Genomic DNA, 24,109 nt, shown 5'->3' with positions numbered 1-24,109 from the left:
AAAGGTCTCTTGCTCTGCCTCTCCGCAGTCTTAACTGTAGCCTTCGTTCTCGTTGTATGATTGCACTTGTGTCGAGCTCCTTAAAAGCATAATGGGAGTCTCGCTTAGAAAAGACTCCGATTTTTTTTTTCTCGCTCTGGAAAGTCAGGCGGGGAGAGAGGGGGGGGGGGGGTGGAAGTGATGCAAGATCTCACTGTGCTCACACTAAAAGGACTTCTGATTGGAGCTGATGGGCTGTCAGCTTTAAGGGGCCTGTAAATAGACGTGGGCTATAGACCTGCTGGCTTTAATCTCAACATAAATGAGGACGTGACTGCTTTTAATGTGAATATGTAACCAAACATGTAATTTATATCCATCAACTTCATGAGCTCCAACCTTACAGTGTAGTCTCTGTTGATGATCAAAAGAGGGCATCAGGAACACTCGCGCTTCTCTGAATGAATTTACTCATGTTGGAACATTGTGTTTACTTTTAATGGCAGAATATTTCCACACAGTAGTCTGAAGTAGCATCAGACTATTTTATTTTGTATCTTGCAGTCTTTTTCTTCTTTTTTTTAAATAAACTTGCACAATATTGTTCCTTTTAGTGACTTTGATTTATAGTAAATTGAGGTGGATGTGTGCAGAGTTGCTGAAGTAGCTCGGTTTCTTATCTTGGGTTTGTGTCTTTATGAAAACAGGCACAGAGTTCAAAGCAATATGTTTCATATAATATCAAAATCGCAGTATAAAGAAGGGAAGACACTTAAAATATAATTTCCATTTTTATTAAAACCATACAAACATTTGTAGTCAGTTATAAAAGAGCAAAGTGGCTCTTCTGGCGGAGGGGCAGCGCTGGGCACTTGAAGCTCCGCTCTGAGCCAGATCTGCCTGGCCTCTGCCCAGGGCCTGGGAATCCCTGCTATCAAAGTCAGTTCTGTATTGGCCCAGGATATCCCCTGCCCTAGTTCCTCTGCTAAAACTACAGCATGAGTAATGTATTTACAATATATATATATATATATATATATATATATATATATATATATATATATAAATATAAAAGCACAATAAATGTGAAAACAACAACGGAAAAAAAAAAGAAAAGTAGAATGCATTTCGCAAATCTCAACTTTTCTGATATCCAGACTTTTCTTATATAAATGTTCTGTGATTTTTCTCTTTTTTTCAGACCCCACAAGACACTTTACATGTTTACTTTTTATTCTTTTCATAATTCACAATGGAAGATTGGCAGTGATCTCTTTCTTTTCTGACAGGCAGATACATATAAGGCACATACCTCTGAAATTTCCTTCTTTCAAAGGGAAATGATTTCTACTTCTTTGAAAAAATGAAGAAGAAAAAAAAAACACACAACAAAACCAAAGAAAGTAAACACCATCAATGCACAGCTACAAAAATGACCAAAAAAGTACCAAAAAACAATAAAACAGTTTGTACCTCACCGCTTTGATGCAGAGTAAAAGGTAAACTACTCGATATTCTGTGTGCAGTCACACAAGACTGCAAGGCAATACTAACACTGTTGACAAAGTCACTGCAATACTTAATGGCAGTACACATTCTGAATTTAAGAGCTTTGGAGAGAACGATACGCATGATTTCCTATAAAACAAAACACGTCACTGTACAGCACTTTTCATTGGGAGCGGAAAACGCTGTGTGCTGTGGACCGCCATCAGTTATTAAGACAATTCAAAACCATAGAAAGTACTCAAATCAATCCATGTAAGCATCTTTCGTTTTTTGTTATTTCTTTTGTTTTTCTTTTAAAAAAAGCACCAAATCAAGGAGAGAAAGTCCATTTACACATCAGCTTCGAACAACCGTGCAATCCAACGTCAACAAAACAAACAGAATATAAAAACAGTTATATACACTTGTGAGTACCTTACCAGACTAACAAAATCAAGCCATTTAGATATTAAGTAGACAACAATCTACGGCGCCTTGAAGACTCGGATGTGTGGTCCGCGTTTTGGACTCGATACCGTGTCGAGGAAAAACACCACTTGGCAAAACTTGGTAGAAGCACTGAAACATTTACAGCTTCGCAAAAGGAACGTACAAACAAAAACGTAACAACAAATGTAAATATACCACTTGTTAAAACCTATGATATATAAAGTTGCTTTCGGGGCCTGTTGAATTCATGACCCGTGTCTCACTTCCTATGATGACAATGGATTCATCTGCTTTGTACCAGTGGGAGCGGTGCACGACTGATACGTGGGCACGTGGGCTAGTCTATGCACTCGTATAGACAGTGTTAAATGTTTCACTTGAGTACATGCATTTATTTTATTTATTTTTTTACCGACAGGGCGTACAGCAAAAACAGTAACAATACACAGAATACTGATTCAAGGGCGTGAGCTTTTGCTCACCATCACGTAGTTTTACAAAGAGAAGGGCTTCCAAAAATAGCCTTCATTCCAGAAAAGGAATATAACTATTTATTTATACACAATTTTTGACACATCCCGTTTCTTTGTAGGATGACATTTTTACAAAATAAAAAAGCAAGGGCTTGGCAACTGCCTGTTTCAGAACACTTCTAAGTACATAAAGTTCTCATAATTACCGCTTTTAACTTTGTCTTCACATACACCAGAGTTTTTCCTCTTCCTTTTCCTTTATTTTTCTACGGGAGGAGAAAGCAGAGAGCAGCTACTGTATTATAGCCAAGAACTTGCTCTCCTCAGCAAGGGTGGTGAGGAGAGAGCTCATATCTCCGATGGCCATGTTGTTTAGGCCAGGGACCACACTGTGGAAGGCAGCAGATGCCCGAGGGGTGGTGAGGCGTGAGGAGGTCCTGGACAGACCCTGGAAGACGGAGGGACTCAACGCTCCTGAGACCAAGCTGCCCTGGTCATAGCCATCCTCCAGCATGGCACCGAAGTCCAGACTTACCCCTTCATCTAATACACCGGGAACACTACCGTCCACTGTGCTGGTCACCTGATCTGCACCAGGGGAGAGAAGAGCAACCGAAACCCCGTTGCCGCTTCCACCACCTTGTCCCTCAGATGCAGCTATGGAGTCCAACAAGCACTGATCTTCCAGAACATGGAATGTGGAGGTCTTATGATCTGCTGGTTCGTAAGAGGGGCAGTCAACAAAGCCCTGCTCTAAGTATCCATGATCCTGGGACTCCAGCTTCAGCCCAGAAACTTGATTCGCAAGGGAGCAGCTCTCGCCACTCCTCTGCAGTTGTGCTTGTTGAGTGACGCAAGATTCGTTTTCATTGGTGCTCCCGGGACTGAGGTATTGCTGGGTTCTGCCCAAGTTCCTGTTGATTGGTGGATGAGGAACATGTACCGGGCGATTGTGATGAAGAGCAGACCCCTGGGAGAGGCTGGGGAGGTAATCCATGGAGGCTCTGCTAAGGATTAGGTTGTTTCCTACCTGGCAAGAGCTGCTGTTGTGCTTCTGATGGAAGTGGCTCTGTTTTTGAAATCCGTTGGAGGCCTGCTCTCTGAAGCCCTGGGGAAAAGGTCCATTGCTGATCTGTGTAAAATTAGACCTATTAAAGTTGTTTGTAGAGTTTTGACCAGTACCTCTCATTTCCAAGCAGGAGTTAGGTGATGTCTCTAGCTTCACTCCAGGGTTTACGCAGCAAGCACTTTGAGACTGATTAGCTTGGGCGCAACTGTTCTGGAAATCAACGGGTACTTGCTGCTGAATAACCATGTTTCCAAACCTGCCAAAAGGTGCAGACACAGGCCCGTGTTCTGTGCTAGGCCACCTTCTACACTGCGAATGGTGGTTTTGATCCCTTGGAGGACACTTGTCAGCACTCCCAGAGCTCACTTCATTCCATTGGATGGGAAGTTTACTGGGGCTCTTCCTCTCTCGTAACTGTTGCTGCTGCTGCTGAAGACTATGGGACCCAGGGAAGGCCGTATTTGACCCCGGAGTTTGGATCTGGTCTATCTCCTCCATAGATAGGTGGGAGGTGTCCCTTTGGCTAGAAGCTATTTGGTCCTCATTGTGCATGTGGGAGCCATTGTCCAACTGAACTTGGGAGTGGAGATACTGCACCAGATCATCTGGTAATATATCCTCATCCCCAAGCAACAGCTCAGCCTCCCCATTGTCCTCCATTGCCAGAGCTTCTAAGGCCGCTTGTTCCGCAATGCTAGGGGTGTATGGTGAGTGCTGCAGGCCTCTGTGCAGGTTGCCTTCTGAGCGCGTGTAGTTCTGTAGGTTCAAATTTCGAGACTCAGGCGTACAGTGCAGAGCAAGAGGCGGAAGAGGGTGGAGGTTATTAAGGCTGCTGAAGCGCTGCACCGGAGGGAAACTACAAGTTTCAGGAGCCTGCGTCCGCACTGGGTCGCTAGCCCTCCGGTTTCCACTCAGTGGTCCCTCACCAGGGTAGAAGACCCTCCTCCTATTACCTGCATGTCCCGTGTAGCCATTGCTGTACCCACTGGTGGCGTCACTGCAGCGAGGTGGCCTGACTAGAGGTGGCAAACAGTGGTTGCTACCACCCTCATCCATCATGGCCATGCGGGTCTTCAAGCTCATGCGCTCCATGTTGGGTAGAGGCGTAGGAGGTGGGCCACCTGTTGCTGCTGCATACTTGGCTTTAAGGTGATAGTGCTGGGCTGGGGTTAAATTGAGCATCCCTCGTGATCCCCCTCCTCCTCCCCCAATGCCTACTACTCCCCCACCTCCACAGCCCCCAACTGAGAACACCCCTCCACCCCCTCCTCCCACCCCACCTCCATACTGGCTAGCTTCACTGGACCGACGGGAGGCATCGGTGGAGATGGGGTCGTAAGAGTCGGTGGAACTGAGGTTGTGGTGGCGGCGGTGGTGGGCGGCTGCTGCCGTGCCCTCGCTCTGGGAAGCCTGGCTAGAGCGACGGCTGGAGAAGCAGGGGGAGATGCCGGAGGAGCGCCGGCTGCTGCTCAGGTAGGCTGAACTGGTGGCGCTGCCGCTGCTGTCACGCCGGTCTCTGAGCAAGTTGAGCACTGTTAGCTCTGTGCTGCCCAGCTCAGCATGAGCAGGTGGCTGAGGGGCAGACACCCCCCACTGCCTGCCCAGACAGGTTCCTGGGGAGACACGCAGACAAAGAGATGGGAATGAGAAAAGTTTGGACACGATAAAGAGAAACGAGGGGAGGGGGGGAAAAAGTGTGGTGAAAACGGGATATTAGTCAAAGATGATGAGAAGAAGCCAAATAAGTTAAGTGTAAGTGTGGAGAGATCTTTCAAACAGATGTTACCACAGACAACTGGCAGCAGTTGGGCCATGAAACATCACATTACATGCTATTCTCTCCGATATGATTTACAGCTTGATATGGTCTTGATACCATTTTCCAGCAGAACAGTAAATTTTAAGCATTTGTTTTGCCTGAATCCTTCAGCCAGAAGATGAAATTCAGGATAATTTATCTCTGTGATTTGTGTGCACGGTCATGGTGAGGTGTGAATTCTGTTTACAGGTGCTTTTTAACTACCATGTCTTTAAACCATTCCATTATAAGAGGGGTTTTTTAATCTTCACAATCCCATTTGAGCTTCAAATAAAATGGACAAAATGACATTTAAAAATGTAAAAGTTTCCCTTACCCTTCCCCAACATGTTGGGTACTGCAGAAGCTTTGGGGGGCGGTGTAGGGGACAGGGGCCCCAGCCTGGGCAGCGCTCCATTCACCTGCTTCAGCCTCTCCATCTTGATGTGCTCCATCCATCGCAGAGGGCGGCCGATACTTCGCCTCGCCTGGAGGGTCAGCATGGCCGCGGTAGCTGTGGAGACAGTGGAGTCCATGATGGGGGCTGGCTCACCCTCACACTCCTCCTCTACTTCCTCTTCGTTTTCCTCTTTCTCTTCGTCCTCCTCCAGCCCCTCCCCTGGCGAGCGTCCGGCGCTCACAGCAAGCTGGACTCCACTGCTGGGATAGGTGCTGATGGGGGACTGGTCACTGCTGCATGTAGACTGACCGCCAGGGCTTGGCTGAGACGTCTGATGCACGCCAGGAAAGAAAGAGAAGAATAAGAATAGGAGAAGAGAAGTGAGAAAAAAAATCAATATATTAGTTAAATAGTTAGAAACAATGACTCCAGGTTACACAGGTGAAGATATAAAGCGTTACAAATGATAACAAATGAGCATGCACTCTAAAATGTTGGACAATGATCATTATTCATGAAAACGAACCATTATGAAACACAACTGTAGTCGTGTGTGTGTGTAATGATTGTGTGAAAGTTACTTTTAATCTTTTGGGGAAAAAAACCTTTAGTTTATTTAAGTCTATAGAAAGTTGGACCTTAAGTCATACAACCTAAAAACTTTCAGTGTATAAAATCTCCACTGTCTATAGTACTGTGCAAAAGTCTTGTATATTTGTATAAAAAAGCATTTTTGCCCCCAACAAGTTGATTCCTAAAGAGCTATTAGGCAAAAACTTATATCAGCATATCTCAGCATGGTGTGCAGGATAAAAGAAAATGTGCCAGTTCTAAAAAACAGTACAAGAAAGTATACAGAAAAGTACCATCAGATTTTCTTTGACCACGCAATAACATCTGGAAAGCATCTGCTTGGTAACTGTTTCATTGTTCCGCATGCCAGTGACTGAAAAACACACTGCCAATGCAGCATGTTGTAAGTGAATGGGACAAAAGGAAACCAACATTCAAAGACGAGCCTTGAATGCTCTTCAAGAAGTCTGGAAAATTACCCGAGAGAGTTCAGGTTGTGTTGAAGAATATCTGTGGTCTGTTTTTGCCCTGTATACTGTATTTCCATGTTTACATGCACCTATTTTCACTTCCATAGAAAAATATAAAAAAATTAGAGGAAACTTAAGACTTTTGTATATATTAGCCGATAGTTGTACAGATGCAAAATGTTAGACGTATATTGAAAACAGAACATCACCGAGTCATTGTTTATTTTCTGTTCAGAAATCTATTAGAATACTTGTGACCACATCTACTGGACCCTAACACGGTCTGCTCAGCTGTGGTGCTGCATGAGAAGCAGACGAGTATTGTACACATGGAACAGAAATCACATAGTCTGTGGATCACCAAGCATCTTTTTTGTAACAGAGGTCGAATCAAAAACTCCTCTCATATGACCACATCTGGATAAAATAGTCAAATATCTTTTTGAGCTACTGTTTTTTGATTTTATTTAATGGAATGTTACAGATTACATTGCAGATGGGAATAATGAGATCCTTTTTTTTGGCATCAAGTTGAAATAGTGTTTAGTGCTTTTGATCCTGTTTACTAGTGATTAAGTTTGGCTGCACAGTGCAGCCCTGAGCAGTATCAAGCTTACTTTCAGTGCCCTTGCAGTTCTCCCCAAAGGCATGCTCTCAGCTTATAGTAACACAATGTCTTTGGTCAATATCAAAGTGTCGTACAATGCAATAAGAACAACAGTCTTTTTATGAATTTAAGGGATGAGAGAAACCAGGAATGGGAACCCATCTGGCATGTTTTAAAGTCAACAAGTGGAGCAGTTGTGACAGGATGTTAAACGTTTGATGGGAAATAGGACGATGAGCAAAGAACATGAGAATATTTTACAAATAAAATATAAAGTGATACCTATCTCACCTGATTACCCACTGTCCTTAGAAAGGCAAGGAGAGAAATGCCGAAGCATTGGATAGAAGGAAACATGTACTCATTAGAAGATTATGGTGTTAAACGTGCATGGCCCCTATTAAATGCTACATCAAACCTAAATACTAGGCATTCATTCACTAAGTTTAAGTAAATAGTAGTCAGAATGTTAGAAAGTTAAAGTGCAGGAATCAAAATGAAGTTAAACACATGCGAGTCGGCAAGAAGGATACAAAAGCTGAAGTCTTACCATGGGCTTCTCTGTCTTGACAGACTTGACCTGCAGACAATCGTCCTGTTTTGAGGTAGAGTGGTTGTACTCCCTTTGGTCCGTATACCCGCCCAGCGGAAGTTGCCCTGGCGAGCGACCCTGGCCGTTCCCCCCAGGCTCCCGGGGCTGGGGCGGCGGGCGCGGGTAATCGCCCCGCTGTTTCTTGGTAATGTGCGCCTCCGGCCCGTGTACCGTCTTAACATGCTTCCGTAAGGAGCTTGGATCTGTGTAGCGTTTTGTGCATCCCGGGATTTTACACACATACGGTTTCTAAGAGAGAGACGAGAGACGAACATTGAGTTTGTTTGTTTTTCTTTGTTTTTTTTGGCATGTTGAATGTGTGAAAGAACCTGTTGGCACCTCATTTGAGTGTGTTCGATTCTGATGTTTCGCCCGGTCTGATGCATTGGAGAAAGCCTTGTTGCAGCCTTCGTGTTCACACACGTACGGTTTCTCTCCGGTGTGGGAGCGTAAGTGAGTCTTCAGGTTTTCCAGACGAGAGTAGGCCTTGGTGCAGCCTTCAAACTGAGGAGGCGAAGACAGTTTCACTCACACATCACATTCTTTTACCACAAACGTCGCAATAATGTGACATCAGCTGAGTCTATCTGAGCGTCCCTTACTGTGCACTTGTGCGGTTTTTCCCCGGTATGCCTGCGCATGTGGACCACCAGCATGTACTGTGCCTTGAAGGGCTTCTGCTCTCGAGAGCATTCCTCCCACCGGCACACAAACTCCTTCTTCTCTCCGTGGATGTGGTCATTGTTGATGTGCTGCAAAAGAAGATGAGAGAATTTAAAACGGGACCGCTCTCATGAGAAGTGGAACGTCACTTTGCGTCGAGCGTATTTGTTTTTCAGCTTGAGCAATTTTTTTCCCCTCTGCAACACATAGGGGGAAATATAATATTTCCTTTGGCAAATCTCCATTTAATTTCTTCAGTCTCCTTCCTCTACAGTCTTTCTCTTTTTCACAGTGTATTGAAATCTGCATAAAAGCAGGCAAAGAAAAGGCAGACGTGTGAGTCTCGGTGTCCGATCTGAACGGGATTTTCAAATAAAACCCTGTCACTTCGCATCACACTGGGCTCGCGCCCCTCCATGACAAGTGCTGACAGTTGTGCTGCCGTGGCAACTTCCAATCTGAGGCTTAGGAAGACGGGGGAGGTGGGAGCGAGGTGAGGGGATAGGGAAAGAAATCAAAAGTTCAGTCGAGGCGTTTGAAATGCGAGGGCTTTACAACTCCAGCCAAGCATTATATCTGCAAGTACCACCTTTCCCTTGCTCCATCCCCTTCTCTCTTCCCTTTTACTCCATTTTTTTTCTTTTTCCTCACAAACTGTCTTCTAAAATGGGATAAGTGGCCTAAGTTACAGAGGAATGAAAGAGAAAAGGCGAGGTGGGGGGGATGTGAAGATGTAGACGCTCTGGGGAAGAAGTCAACATCTGGCTCTCTTTCAGAGACAACAGTGTGTGGTGGCCTCTGAAGTGTCTATCCGAGAGCAATTTAAACCCACAGAGACAGACAATATCCTGACTGAAAGAAACCAGTATTATTACATTCCTGAGCAGCAGAGAGGACTCTTTATACCTTTAGGGTGAACGAGGAGGGACAGAGGAAGGGAGATGAATACATACTTGACTTTGAACGCTCTTAAATCTCTGGGAAATCCAAGATTGTCGAGCTATAAAACATGCAGGACCAAAGCAGATAAAGTACCCAGGGTCATTTACCCTCCAGGCATGAAGCTGCCCTGACAATGTCATCTTTGTACCTTCTCAGTTCCTCGCTCACTGGCTAGATCATGACCCCAAGCGCAAGCATGACCATGACATCAGAGAGACGCCGCGCTTCTTAAAATCATTCTTTTATTCTGACCCCAAGCCTTTCCCTTCCCAGCAATACTAAAGGATGAGTACCAACAAATGAGTGAAAACAGTAACAGCAGAGCGCAAAAGCAAAGAGTAAAATTGACACTAATATATCGGCAAGGAACCGCCATTATTCTCACTTGACAGTTTTTAATTTTAAAGTGACAAAACAAGACTAATTCCAGGGGAAATGATTGGAGCCTGATTGACCATGGACGTTAGCGAAGTTTCCCCAAGATTGATCTTCTCCCCCACCTTGGTCCGAGCTTCGGAAAAACCTGACTCGTCTTCTCTTTTTCTTCCTCTCCGTGAGGGAACCCCGGTGGCAAGCGATCGGTCTGTTGTGACCAGCGTTCAATATCAGCCGGCTGAGAGCGATGAGGAGAAGGGCCGCGGCGCTGGATCATGCCGGTGGATGGCACGGCGCAGTGCGCGCTCGCACACACGGATGGATACGCAGTCACACTCTGTTTGTACAAAACGAAGGAGGTCGTTGACGGGCGTGATGCATGAGCCTCCGGGCTGACAAAAAGGGGGACAGGCAGCACGGGGGAGAAGGGCCGCCGAGAAACCTAATGGCAAGATCTAATGGCAATTCTTATTGAATCAATAATCTCCATGCTGAGCAGACAGGTCCCGTTGGCCGGCTAAATCGACAAACAGGTGCTGATAGCGCCGGCGCGGCAGGTTATTCATCTTCCCCCTGCCAGCTTATCGGCCAACAACTGTAAAAACGCCACCAAGATGGATTTAGGAGGGAGTCGCACAACAGGGAACGCAAGGGACACGGACACAGGGGACAGTGAAGCCGTCTGTGACATATGAGGTGCACGCGCACACACACAGAGGTGCAGGCACTGTTTTCTTGGTCCATATCCTTGTTTGGTTCAAACAACTGTTTAAAATAAACATAAATAACCCGAAAATACACAATTGCTTTACACTCCAATTCATGTAAACAAAATATGTAAAATAACTAATATATATCCATCCATTCGCTACCGCTTATCCTTTTCAGGGTCGCGGGGGGTGCTGGAGCCAATCCCAGCTGTCATAGGGCGAGAGGCGGGGTAACTAATATATATATAAAATAAAATAAATTTAAAAAGCATGATTTGTTTCCATAAAATACTCAAATGCTCATGTCTTATATGCATTACTAAAACACAGGATCAAGCCACTCTCTCTTTTTTTTTCCTTGCATTTTTTGCCGTTCCCCACTTCAGTATCCATCTCCATGTCTCCTTATCAAACCCTCTCTGGGACATAGCCTCCACGCATTAGAATGCATGCGTGCATGAAAAGAGGGCCTGTTTACAAGGCAATTTCACTAAGCTGTGGGACCCGCAACACCGTTTAGCTTTATCAAGCGCCGCCTAATAAATCATATGTTCCTTTGTGATGTCAGTTGGTGAAGTGCATTGTGTAAAGAGAGAGGGGGGGGGAGCGAGAACGAAAAAGGCAAAGAAGGGAGGGAAGGAGGGAGGAAGTAAATGGGAAGTGAGGGGGGTGGGAATGAGTGAGTGAAGGAAGGGAAGAGAGTAAGTGAGGGAGCCAGATTTGGCATGTGTAATTCAGCACACTCTTTTCATCTTAGAGTATGATACTCTAGACAGATAAGGGGCCTAATCCTTCTCCTGATCAAAAAAAATCTGCATTTTACCAATTAAAGGCCTGCGCCAGCAGGCGGGAGAGGGTGTGTGGGGGACTGCCTTCAGACTGCGCCTGCGTTTATCTCCCTTTAACACTGGGGAGGCGCGCAGCAGTCACCTCAGCGAGGGTGCACACCGGCTGACCAAAGGCAGCTCCCCATCTAAGAACAAGGACATCACAGCGCCACCTATGAAGCTGACCTGGAACATAACAGTAGGCTCTGGAGGATGCAAAAGGCTTTATTAGCTCAAAAAAAAAAAAATTGCACGCATGCAGACCACCAACTTCTTCAGACACCCCAGTTTAAAGTCTGTCATATCTTCCAAAACAAGCCTGCTATTTGTGCCTGCCTGCAATACTGAGAGAGAAATAATTCAGAAGCCACAATTGGTTTAAGTACTGATATCCAGCATCACCTATTTTTTTCACGTAATTCTAAAATAAACAGGCTTTGAATAGGGAAAAAAGCTGAAGGGTAAAAAAATGAATCATCGAGTAAAACTGCATTATATGCAAGTACCTTAAAGCCACTTTTTTCAACATCTTTTCAGTGTTAAATTGCGGCAACAAGGTAGAGTTTGATTTTAGACTTCTCATTGGTGAAGGATCGGTAATAGATCAATGAAAAAATAAAAGATTGTTCAGCAAGGCCATATTAGGGAATTTTGGGAGTGTGGGGTTCACATCTCCGGCGACAAACCCCAGCGAAAAAAGCCTACTTCAAGAGAGACATTAAAGAAGCCACCAGGCCTTATCTTTAAAAGTACTTCCTCTGAGGGGGAAAGAGGGGAGGCAGAGAAAATGAAAGAGAAAATGAGAGAGGGAGAGGTTTGTGTCACCCCCACCCTCAAAAAAAAAAAAAAATGGGGAAGCAAAAGAATGTGTAGCTGAGGGGAGAGTGAGATGGGAGAGGTACAAAAGAGTTGAAATGTAATAAATGAAATAAATACAGCAAACGAAAATTGACGCCCGCCTCGCTTTTGCTGACTGGGTAGGCCAGATAAGTGAGCCAAATTGCACAGATCTGATGTTTATCTTATCGGCGGCACCGAGAGCGCTTAAACGCAGATGATAAAGGAACGCTGTGGCGTGTCATGGTGAAAGCACGTTTGAGAGTGTAAAAATATGCATCAAGAGCACGGCAGGAGTGCTTTTGAACAAGGTGGAGAGCAATGAGGGTGGTGCAAAGGCTTAATTCTAAAATTAGGCCAACCACAAAGAAAAAGGAGGGAGGGGGGATTGGAATCAGTGAAGCCGCCAGTTTTAAAACTTAAAAGGCGTTTACGGTATGACGGCGACTCTTAACACAGTCGCTGTAGAAAGTTTGTGTTGGTTGAAAGAGTTACAACCAAGGAGAAAAAGGCTTTTTTCCCCCTCATCATGTTTTTTTTCCCCAAAGCCATTTCAGAAGACAAGTACAGGGGGAAGGGACGCTCCATTGTTTAGTTATATGGAAATCCCCCCCCCCTCCACCCCCAGCCCCCAAACCCCTCCCCAATGTGTGAGAAGAGCCACTGTGGTCCAAATACTGTACTTATCCTATTACTGAGGGGGGTGGGGGTGCGGAGAGATAAGAGCATTTTCCCGTCCGCTCTGCTGAATTAGAGGGCAGGGATTCTGTAGGCGAAGACTTTTATTGGCATCTCTCAGCATATCTGCATGTGCATAGAAAATGAGAAATAAAACGTAATATCAAAAAGTCAAACGCTGGAGAGGCGGATGGAAAAATGGAAAACTAATAAGGATTTTGTTAGCGTGTGTCTACACGGCGATCTGATAATAAGAGCGGTTTGGCGGGGTTAGGCCGGATAGTATATGTGGAGGAATGAGAGGACACGGCTTTGTTCGAGTGGCCACCTGGTGTGACTAAAGAAGGTGGGTGGATGTGGGCAAGGTTTTCTAATAATCGGCCATTCTCACCTCCTCTCCCACCACCTCCGCTCGCCCCCCGCCCCCTGAAACACGGGGCAAGAAGTTGTCAAGATCCTCAACCTTTGAGCTGAGCCCTTCAAACACGGGAGGCAGCCCATTCCGTGCTGAGGATATCAATTATAGATAGGGGTTACCACCGCGGCTGAGGATTGCAATGTCAAGACGGCAAGTAGACAGCTGTGGAGAGCTGAGGATCTTTCTATCAGATGTGTGTCTCGTGCGCACACGCACACCGTCCCCTTCTATTGTTGTAATTTCATCGCTCGCTCTGAACTTCTGCTTCCTCGACTTAGCTGATGGCCGAGCTGTTCACGGGCCAAAGCTAATGGTGCCAGTGTGAGCAGCCATGGCGGGGGTGACACAGCCGTGATGTCATTAATATTTAGCTTTACAGCGAACCCTCGGGCACAAGACGATGAGAGCCATCCATCTCCCGGGCTGTGTGAGAGTTCAGATAACAGACCGGAGGGCTGGGTGGGGGGGTTCGGCCAAGTCAGTGTAATACACAAAGCTCACTCTGGAAGGCTTAACCCTCCAAATCAGTTTGCACCGTTCAGCTGTGTGATGTGCTTTTCAGCTTCTGAGCCCATTACCACCGTCCACGGATCTCCAAAAGCATTATCCAGCGGCAGCAACAGCCGATGCCCGCAGCTCCGACCCTGCTGCAGCTGCTGCTGGTGTTCAAACACGCAGGCAGAAGTTGTTGGCTGATAGCAGGCGTTGTCCAAAATAGCACAGCTTCTGTAGATTGTGCTAGGACGTACTGAGCTTGAGAAAAGGGAAAGCAAAAACCTCTCACAGCATAGAAAACAAAAAAAGCAGACTGGTGGTGGTAGCTCTGCTGCGTCTTACAGATGCAAACACCCTGTTGTGTCTCGCTGTTTGTTACCTGCAAGACAAGCTGCTCCTGTCAGAGAAGTGCAGAAACTTCTCTCCCAATAGTAAGCCATGAATGACACCTGAGTGCAATAGCAGCCATTTGCTTAACAGCAGCAAGAAAAAAAAGTGGTGAAGTGACTGAAAGCAAATATTCTGAGCACAGTTTAGTGACATTATGTGTAATTTATGGAACTGCAAATATTTGCGTATGGATTTCTGTACAGACAGGATACAAAGAGGGATTTTCACCCATTACAAACATACTCCCGTGCTGCTGGAGGAGGATGGCCTGGTCGAATGCTGATGGGTTAAAATAAAAATCCAAAAACGAAGCATGAAATGTACAGACAGTGGCGGCAATGGTCACTTTTCACAGTTTGTGTTATAAAATCGCTCTTCTCTGCCACTGGCTGACGGACCAACAACAGTCTATGCAAGTCCAAGGCTGCAGGTGGATGGGCAGTTTCAAATGACAATGAAATTTTCTCCAGTGAAGCCACAACATTGACATATGAACACTTTTTTAGTTGATATGACGAAATACTAAACATTTTTGGGACTAAGTTGCTTAGTTGCGTGTCCAGGAGTTATGTGCAATCCAAGCAGCAACTTCCAGGCCTGCAGTTTCTTGAATGGCCACTAGAGGTGGGCCCCAAATATGAATACCTATGCAACGCTATCCTGTGTTACCATGAAAAAGGCATCACCTCAGCTACTTCAAGTTGTAAGATAATACTTTTGAAGTATTTTTAAGGGAAGTGTCTAACAAAAACTAGGGAATCTGTTCACTAGTCTGCTGGGTTCTGTTTCCATCTGCTTATCCAATGCATTTTGCACACATGCCAATTCTCTTTTACGTTCTCTGTGGACAGAAGCCAGAAAGCTTCCAATAATAAAAATCTTGTCCTTTGTCCACATACTGTACATACTCATATTCATACATCTGCTTACAGGCATTACCTGTCAAATAATATGACAGTCTACAAAAGTCTGTGAGTGACATTGTAGCATTTATTTCTGTTACTAAATACTAATTATCAGGTATCTTACACAAATAGCTTTCCACGTTTGGTTAAAATGCTAAGCTGATTTTTTCCTGAACTCATGACCCTTTTGTTGTGACTCAAACTGACAGTATGAGCACAGTGAGACTGCAACGAAAAATTGTTTTCATATTAGGTCATTTATAGTTATTTTGTTGAACACTTCTTGTGATTGTTAGTGGGTTTTAAAATCTACTCACTTGTACTAGCTGCTCCTGCGTGTCAAACTCACGGCAGCAGTTTTCCCAGTGGCAGTTTGTCTCGTAAACTACCTCTGGCTCCTGTTTGCTCTCATCCTTGTCCCCTTCCTCCTTCACCAAAGTCATACCGTCGGGATTGTCCTGAGGAAAACAAGTTTTAGCACAACAATCAGTATCACCGGCACAACATGCTGAGATAAAAGTTAGAAAGCAAAAGTAACCGTTTCCTCTTCCTGACATCCGTCCATGTAAACCTGTCACAAAAGCCATTTTTCACATGAAAGGCACAGCCTTGAAGGTTATTGGTTAGTGGTGTAGCCGCAGTGCCCCCGCACAGCTGACCTCACCTGGCTGCCTGGGAGAAAAGAGTACAGGGCGGAAATGTAGCGCTGAAAGCCCCTCTCTGTTTTGGTGGTTTTTATACGACAAGACTGGGGTGAGTATTTGAGGAATCTAACCCCCTCTTCCTTCCCTAGGCTGCTCTATTAGCCCAGACATATTTCACTGTCACAGCTAGATGCCGGAGTAGAGCAGGGAGTTGGAGACGGCTTTAAAGGAGAGCCCGGGCTTCCACTGCACACCTCAGGCTCTTTCTTCTGCCTGAGAATCGACCCCCGTAAGATTTTTCCTCCAGATGCAGACATTTACTCTTATCACACTTCTCTTTCTTTACCCCAGCCATTTAAATTCAGATTAAACCAAAGCAAAAACAATTTCCTACCAGTGTCCCGAAGATCAATGAATAGTTTTGCTTCGGAAACTGAAACTGATTAGAGGGGGAAAAAAGGGAAAATCAGCCAGATGCAGGTAAATAAACACTAAACTGTGGCTGTTAGGCTTGCCTATTGTTGTAGCCATGTTGGCAGGTGACCAGCAGCTATATGGGCTTGCTATATGGGGGGGGGGGGGGGTCTAAAAATAAAATCAAGCTGGTGGGATTTTGCAGTAATTTGCTTCCTTTTTTCCCCAGAATGTGTGGAGTTCTCATATAAGTGAAAAATACCTATTGAGTCAGTAAATGAAAGCTAATTTTGATGTTTGCAGTTAGTGCGGGTGACTCCCACCTGTATGCTCACCACGCCCGGGCTTGGCAATTCTTCCTCTGGTTTCATTTTGGAACGTTTGTGGTGCATCGGGTCTCCTGTGCTGCTCACAGCGGATTCACTCGTTGGTTTGGCCTGTGAAGAAATATTTGAATATTTACATGATTACATTATTAGATTGTATTTCTTTGAGCCTAAAGTGTCACTGTCTCGACTATAAAGACTATACTGTACAAAAATCTGATCAGACTTTTTTAAACTGGCCACGAGCAGTAGCTCTCCAGACTTTCTGAAGGTCTCTCAAAGCCTTTCTTTGGACATTGGCTGCTTTTTCACTGATTTTCAGTCCAGTCCTTGTGCCTGACCATTTTCAGTGGGTTTTTTTTTCTTTGTTTAGCCACTAGGTGCCAAACTAAAAGAATGAGCCACTGTTGTGTCTACACATTACAGACAGCTTAGCAAAGACACATGAAGCCTCAAGAGAAATGAGGAATCGTGGCTTTCTAGAAGTCAGTCTTGAAGTCTTGAGGAAGTAAAACGGGGGGGAGAGGAGGGGGGAGCCTGAGGTTTGTCATATTACACAACAACTGGACTGAAAATCAGTACAAACAGGTTTTATGTAATTTTTTTGTTCAAATCATTGCTATTATGTATGGAAGAGATTTAACAAATGGTTCAGTATCTACAGCCATCTGTAAAACACAGTGGCAGCTCTGTCTGTATTTCAATCAGTGGTGTTAGGGAGCAGGAATTATGCCTGTCAGTATGACAATAATGCTAAACACACTGAGAGTGCAGTGAAGCATACCTGAATAGAAAAACACCTGGCGAAACACTATCAGTCATGGATTGGCCTCCCCAGAGCCCAAACCTCAACATTACTGTGAAATTATCTCATCAGAGAACAGAACAAGAGGCATCCACCATCCAAAGAAGAGCCTTGAATTACTTTCCAGAAGCCTGAAGAACTACTCCTGAAGACTACTTAAAGAAATCACAATAAAGCTTGCTAAAGTGAGCTCAGGCTGTGTCGAAGGATAAAAGCTCATTAGAATTGTATAAATCGTGTTCTTGCCTGGAATACTCTATTTCCATGTGTGTTTGCATATATATTTAGTTAAATAATTGCACCTATTTACCATTTTCTTAGCAAAACAAAGAAAATGAGGGGGGGCTGGCTTAAGACTTTTGCACAGTACTGTATATTTTTCCATTTCCTCATATATATTTTTTTGTTTTATTCTTTATGGTATTATTAAAAATGTATGCGATGCTTATAAGTCAATCAGTCATTTACTTAATCAGCCTGAAAAAAAAAAACAACCGTGGTTGAACCTTAACGATTCCTGCAAGTCCCAGACAAGAGCTTTAACCGAGCTAATGAAAAGCAATGCAATTCAGTGTATCACATTAGCTACCCTAATCATTGCAATTAAAAAAAAACACATGAACCAATTCAACCAATGAATGACCTGACTTTGGCCCTGGCTTAAATATGCCCTAGAGGGAATTCTTGTTACATATCAAGCTAGAAGAAATAAAAGAATTAACAAAGAGTTTTTAAACTTCTGGTGGAAAAAAACAGGCAAGTTCTTCTTTGACTTTCTATTCCTGAAAATGTTTTTTCCCATAATTTGGAGTGTTTTACAGAACTCTCCGTTCTCTCAGTCTCCTCAGCATTTGTCCAATATTTGATATTCAGCTGTGGCCTCAAAGCAATATTCTGTTGACTCTAGCAAAAGGGAAAAGGCAATTTTGGTGTGCCCGATTTGAATGAGGCCTCATTTGTGATAACATACCGGTAAAATTCGAGGCATGGGACACAGCAGGGAGGATGGGTAATAAACACTGAATATTCACTTCAAATGCAGGCCCGCACATACAGTAAGGGCTGAGGAATGAGAGGAAAAAGTCCCTTTGGATCCATCCATCCATGTCAATATTCCCTCTCTATATTCTTGTTCTCTCTCTAGTGATTAATGGAGTCAGCAGTGGGATTCTATGCTAACAAGCCCCTTGTTGTTTGCTGCAGGCGGGTTCTGGGCCACGCTCGGCAGTCTAAAAACAAGAGACAACACAAGTAGGAGGAAACTCCCAGGAGAGGCACACATGGAGGGGGGGATCCTGCCTATACCACCTTAGCTCGCTGCATTTCCCTCAGATGTGGCTGGCATAGACGCTGCTATCTATTACCTGCAATGATGAATCGCAGAGGCACTAGCCATCGCTCTCACCTGCGAGGAGTCGTTGGAGATGACTGAGCGCTCGCTGGCACTGAGTCCAGATGGTGGGATGCCAGGCATGGGTCGCTGGGTGGCAAAGGCTGGTGTTGGGTGGATGAGAGGTGGACTGTGGCCAAAGGCAGAGCCAACAATGCCCGGCTGACGGCCCATCAGCTGCTGGTGCACATGCAAAGCCACCGGGGTCGGAGGGTAGGCGAAACTTAATGCTGGGCTGGAGAGAGCACGGGGAAACAAAAAAATCCTCACTAAACTACTTCACTAAAAAAATCAGCTGTAAAAGAAATGAGGCAAAAAAGGGGGAAAGATAGTGAGTAAATGGATTGTTCTGGATAGCGCCTCAATCCCTGAGGACAATCTGACAGGAGATGGTGCGGTAATGCTGGAACCACAGGACCGTCGACAAATCCCTGCCAATGAATGTTCAGCTTGTTAACACAGTGAATTATCATGTGGTCTGTGTAAGGCAGTATGTCATTCTTCCACCAGGCAAATGATACACACGATAAATAATCTGAGGTGTATCTTATAGCCATGTAAATTATTTTTTATCTACTGCAGCAGAGTTTGTTTTTTTCCCCTCTGTAGCTTCTTAACCTGCAACCTGAGCTAACTTTTTGTGGATGATAAAAATGCCAGAAGCGACCCAGAACCTCTCCTGGGGTCTGTATAACCACGGACGGACCTCCAAATCAACACAGATCTGTGTGGCTCCGAGCACAGGCCTCCATTCATCCTGCGCTCTGACGCTTTGCTCTCGCTGCGACCCATATTTCTGCTGATCTTATTACGAGCCGAGTGGAAATCAATGAGCCGAGACACATTTGGGGGCCCATCCGCTTGTCATATCACTCATCAGTCTGTTGGCTTTGGTTATTTGGGCCCTGACACTTGGACAGTGGCTGAGTGTGCAGCGTGATTGATCAGGCTCTTCTTACAGATTGCTGATCAATGGCTGTGGGTGGGGCGATGGATCTTTCCTTTTCCCTTCTCTACTCTGCTCTTTCGCTTCCCTTTGCTAGTCTCGGTTACAGAGGCGTGATGTATGTGATGTTTCCGTGAGGTGCACCGGATGACTGACACGAGCCGCCGGGGAGGCAGGCTGACTGGCTGGCTGGGAGATCGTCACCCACGCGGGGCCTTGACATGGACGATACGTACACACTTATTTCCCCACCACCCCACACTTCTGGTACACTTTTGTTGTACACACTGATCCTATTGAACTTTATGGAGTTTTACTATGAGCATCGATGGCATCGGAAACACCACGTACAGCATTAATCCTCCCCCTGGGGAGAGTCAGCTGTTCCATCCATTCATTCATTATTGACACATGTTAGTTCCAGAATGCCCACCTTGAAAGAACCAAATGCACAAAGCCCTTCTTCAAAAGTGACTCACAACTGAGTGATTTACTTTTAAAGTAATGGTCAAAATCTTTAGTCCCTATTATGGGTCAATCCCACAATTCCTTTCATGGGAGTCAATCAATGTAGGCCAAGAGTATAGTAGCTTGTCTACTAGTTTGATCCCTCCTAACTGCATGTCGAAGTATCCTTGGGTAAGATACTGAACCCTGAGTCAGCCCAATGCATCTATCAGAGTTTGAATGTTGGGTTAAAATAGGGGAAAAGCACATGTGAATCGGGCTTGTATGAAAGCACTTTGTGTGTTACAACTGAATAGAAAAGCACTATAACTTCCACTTGTCCTTAATTAGACTTCCCTTTCCTCTTCACCATCCACATTTTCCACACAAATACACACAATACAAAGATATCAGACCATTCAAAATTCTAATAACAAATAAAACGATTAATCAGGAGCTATAAGAACATTCAGGGCAGTTTTTACCTGATGGCCCCAGCCGAGAGGTGACCGTAAGAGCCGCTGGTAGACGAGCTGGAGCGGGAATTGTTGAGCATGGTGACGAGGGAGTTGGGCGAGTTGCGGATCATGGTCTGCAGGTCAAAGCTGTGCTCAGAGAGGGGTGAGATGGGCAGAGGGCGTTTCCTGCTGGGTCGCGACGGAAGCCTCGGGCTCGGGAAACGAGAGCCTGCGGGGGATGAGGAAAGAGGTGGAGATTGAGCGCCAAGTATCTGGGTTTAGAAAGACCGGTACACTTAAAAATACACCCATATCCGAGCATCAGTTAAACTCTGAAAATGTTTGAAATGAAACGAGCATTTGCTGGTTTTTACACTTTTTTTTGCATCCAAACTCTAACCTAATCTAACCCCAACAGATGACATTTTTGTCAATCATCAGACAAAAGGCTCATCTGAACGAGTATTCGGCTGTCACTTGATGCACTGCTTGCATTTCATCTATGAGAAAACATGCCTTTTATGTTGGAGAAATGCTCCGACTGTGTATGGTAATATTTAATCAAGTCCAATTTGACTCGTTATTCAAATGCAATCAGTGTTGACTGGAAATACGAAAAAGGGGGTTTGAAAAGGTAAAAGGCGGAAACGGCGCAACCATTCTCTGCGCACATACAATGAGCCACGGGTAGAGATTAAAACATGACTTTTGTTGTCTTTTCACATGGAGATGTCACAAACAAGACAGAGAAAAACAGGGGGAGATGGAAGGAGGGGGAGAAAAAAAAAGCGCTGAGGGGATGTCGTGCTTTGTGCGTGAACTGACACAATGACTTTGTGACTCGAGATTTGGAAATAAAACATTTTGAGTTATTTTATAAAGGCAAACAAAACCAGCTTAGGCAGCCCCGATAACCCCCCTCCATATTTACGTCCCCCACAATCCATCCATCTCCCAAATGTAAATGCTCCATCTCTCGTTTGACACATCCAGCGATTACAGAACACTCCATTCACATGGTAATCACAGTGTGTGTGTGTGTGTGTGCGCGCGTGTGTGTGTGTGTGTGGATGCTGCTCCAGTGGCAGCAGTGGTGTTCTGGCAAACACAGGCCACGTAAGGAGAGCAACGCTGCCTTAATAATGTCACTGTATGGAAAAGCCATCTTTTTTATGTGTTTCTGACGGGGGTCCTTCACATTGTTAAACACAGCGAGGAACACCGCATGGCACATCTGATTTTGCACAACTTTGCGCGTCCTAAATTTGACACCAGCTGACACTCCACGCAAGCAAGAGCGGCGAGCAAGAGGGAAAGCGTCTACTTGTGGTGAATTAGGTGAAGGGGTGGGTGGTGGTGTTTGGTGGTGGTGGGGGGGAATACAGCTGATGAGATGGGTCTGTGTCCCAACACTGCAAAATCTCATGGGAGTGGTATTTATTAATGCACAGCCCAAATGATAAATCAGCCAACCGGGAAAGACCGAGACAGAAACGTGCTGGCTCGTTGCGGGACTGTCCCTCTAATTTCCTCTTGATTTATGGACGGGATGGCTGGTTAGTTGCCCCGTCATTAATTCTCACGGCCAGAGAGGGTTCAGACGGGCAAGACTGACTGGCGGTGGAAATAAAACGTGGCTCCGAAGCTGTGCTTGAACCGTCTCGAACACACCTGAGGGCCACATGAGAGGGATTTTATGAATATAGACTTTTTAGTGTGATATAAACTTGATTTTAGAGATCCAAGGACGCTGATATAAACGAGTAATCTGGTCAAAATCTCTTTGTTTGTGAACAGCTGTTTGCTAAAACTACATTTTTACTTTATATTTTCTCCATCATTTCTCATAAATAAGCGGTATATTAATATTTAATACACAGTTTACAGTAAATAGTAATGTAGCTTTAGACAGCTAGAGTGTAAAGGACATTAAAAGGTTTAATAATTTTCACCGCGTCAGACATCATAACTTTTTCTAAGATGTATTTTATATTTAAAAAGCTGTTTTCATTGTTATTCATCTGTTTACACACACGTTTCCACTTAAAGGTGCCTATTGGAGAGTTATAGCAGTAATATAACAGTAAATATGTTTGTATGCTTACAGCTACCTTTTAATGTATTATTAATATTTATGAAATGTTTATACTGCTTATGAATTCCAAACAGGAAGTCTTAACGTGCTACCATATAATTAATAGCTACAATTAATCAGGTTACATAAAACAGCTCTGGTGTTAAAAATGCTAAAATGCTGCTAAAAGCAAGCCTGTTTATAAGAAAAACAGCCAGCTGTTAGTGGAGAATAGCAAGGAGATTAAAGTCAGCTAATAAAGACCACAAATAAAGACTTTATGGCAGTGTAGACTTTAGTTTTAGTAATCTATGAGAGCTATGGTGCTAATTAGGCAGTATGAGCATAGACAATAGCCCATTAGAGCACAAACAGGCAGGACAGGCCCATTGTTTCATTAGCAGAGCGCTCTCTGAAGGTAATTAAACTGATTTGAAATTGACTAAAATAGCTGCAGTGTCGTACTAGCCCAGATTATCAGCGAAAGCCTCTTGACAGACGCCGCTCTTTGTATGTGGTTTTTTTTTCTCTGAAATCCAACCAAAGCTTTAAAGTGTTAATATTTCAGGCGCAGGAACACACATTGTTGAAACATGATGAGTTATTACCAGCAATGATCACAGGCGATTTTTTTTAAAAGTGAGGAGCGCCGCATCTCTACTTAAATTTGGCCCTAATTGTTTTGTTTCAGTCTATTAATCTTAAAAAGTGACACAGAAGAAAGGATTTCTGCAGTGATGAATGGTGGGACATTCCAATTCCCACTTAATAGCAATTAATTTTCTGATACCCGCACAAGTTTGGCTAGTTTTAATTAGTTTGTTCTGAGGAATCGGGGGGAACTTCACCCCGGATTTCCATGAAAGCGGCGTCTGACTGACTAAATACATTCTCATCAAAGGGAACGGGGTGAGGCTGTCCGACCTTTCTAAGATTCAGTGTGCATTTAATTTCCTATTTACACTTTAAAATAACTCATTAGCATAAGTCCTCTGCACACAGACCTGAGCCGAACACATTAAGACAATAGCTCATTTAAATCATGTCAGAGGAAAAAGTTGCAGATACCTCCTCGCCGTGGTTGATCTATATATAGTACAAGATAGGTGAATTATGAAAGTGCAGTTTTAAGGGTTGAATTCCCACTGGGGCCACTCATGCTTAAATGTGCAGGTATGTAGGGATGAATGTGGTAGGCGTCTATTCACTTACGTTGTAAATGTCCAGTTTTGGTGCCTAGTACAGTTGACATATAATTCCCAATAAACTCAGAGCCACTGTAAATCACAGAGGTTATACTCTTAATATCAATAAGGAGTCTTTGAACTTTTACTTTTATCTGCTGGTTTAGTGTTTTAATCGCTAAGAATGGAAACCGCCTCAGCACCATTGGTAACACCTGCTTTAAAATCCTGGTGGTCGGGCAGAGAGATTTAGATAAAGAACAATTATTAAAAACATTATTA

The 24,109-nt window shown here is 44.4% G+C and overlaps 1 protein-coding gene across 1 annotated transcript in view; it reads right to left on the bottom strand.

Annotated features, from left to right (window-relative positions):
* Positions 1–768: 768 nt before the first annotated feature.
* gli3 (GLI family zinc finger 3) overlaps positions 769–24,109 on the bottom strand; it is a 98,220-nt gene continuing 74,879 nt past the window's right edge. The window contains exons 7-15 of the mRNA XM_004551935.3: positions 20,597–20,798; positions 18,734–18,953; positions 16,521–16,634; positions 15,457–15,597; positions 8,502–8,651; positions 8,239–8,403; positions 7,858–8,148; positions 5,595–5,988; positions 769–5,072 (exon numbers count right to left, since the gene is read on the bottom strand). Of these exons, the coding sequence (XP_004551992.2) occupies positions 2,683–5,072; positions 5,595–5,988; positions 7,858–8,148; positions 8,239–8,403; positions 8,502–8,651; positions 15,457–15,597; positions 16,521–16,634; positions 18,734–18,953; positions 20,597–20,798 (4,067 nt within the window). The 3' untranslated portion in view covers positions 769–2,682. The remainder of the gene's footprint in view (positions 5,073–5,594; positions 5,989–7,857; positions 8,149–8,238; positions 8,404–8,501; positions 8,652–15,456; positions 15,598–16,520; positions 16,635–18,733; positions 18,954–20,596; positions 20,799–24,109) is intronic.

Source organism: Maylandia zebra, linkage group LG9 (assembly GCF_041146795.1).
Source record: "Maylandia zebra isolate NMK-2024a linkage group LG9, Mzebra_GT3a, whole genome shotgun sequence".
In the NCBI taxonomy this organism is placed as follows: domain Eukaryota; kingdom Metazoa; phylum Chordata; class Actinopteri; order Cichliformes; family Cichlidae; genus Maylandia; species Maylandia zebra.
The sequence above is the reverse complement of the archived record's forward strand: the minus strand, read 5'-3'. Positions and strand labels throughout refer to the sequence as shown.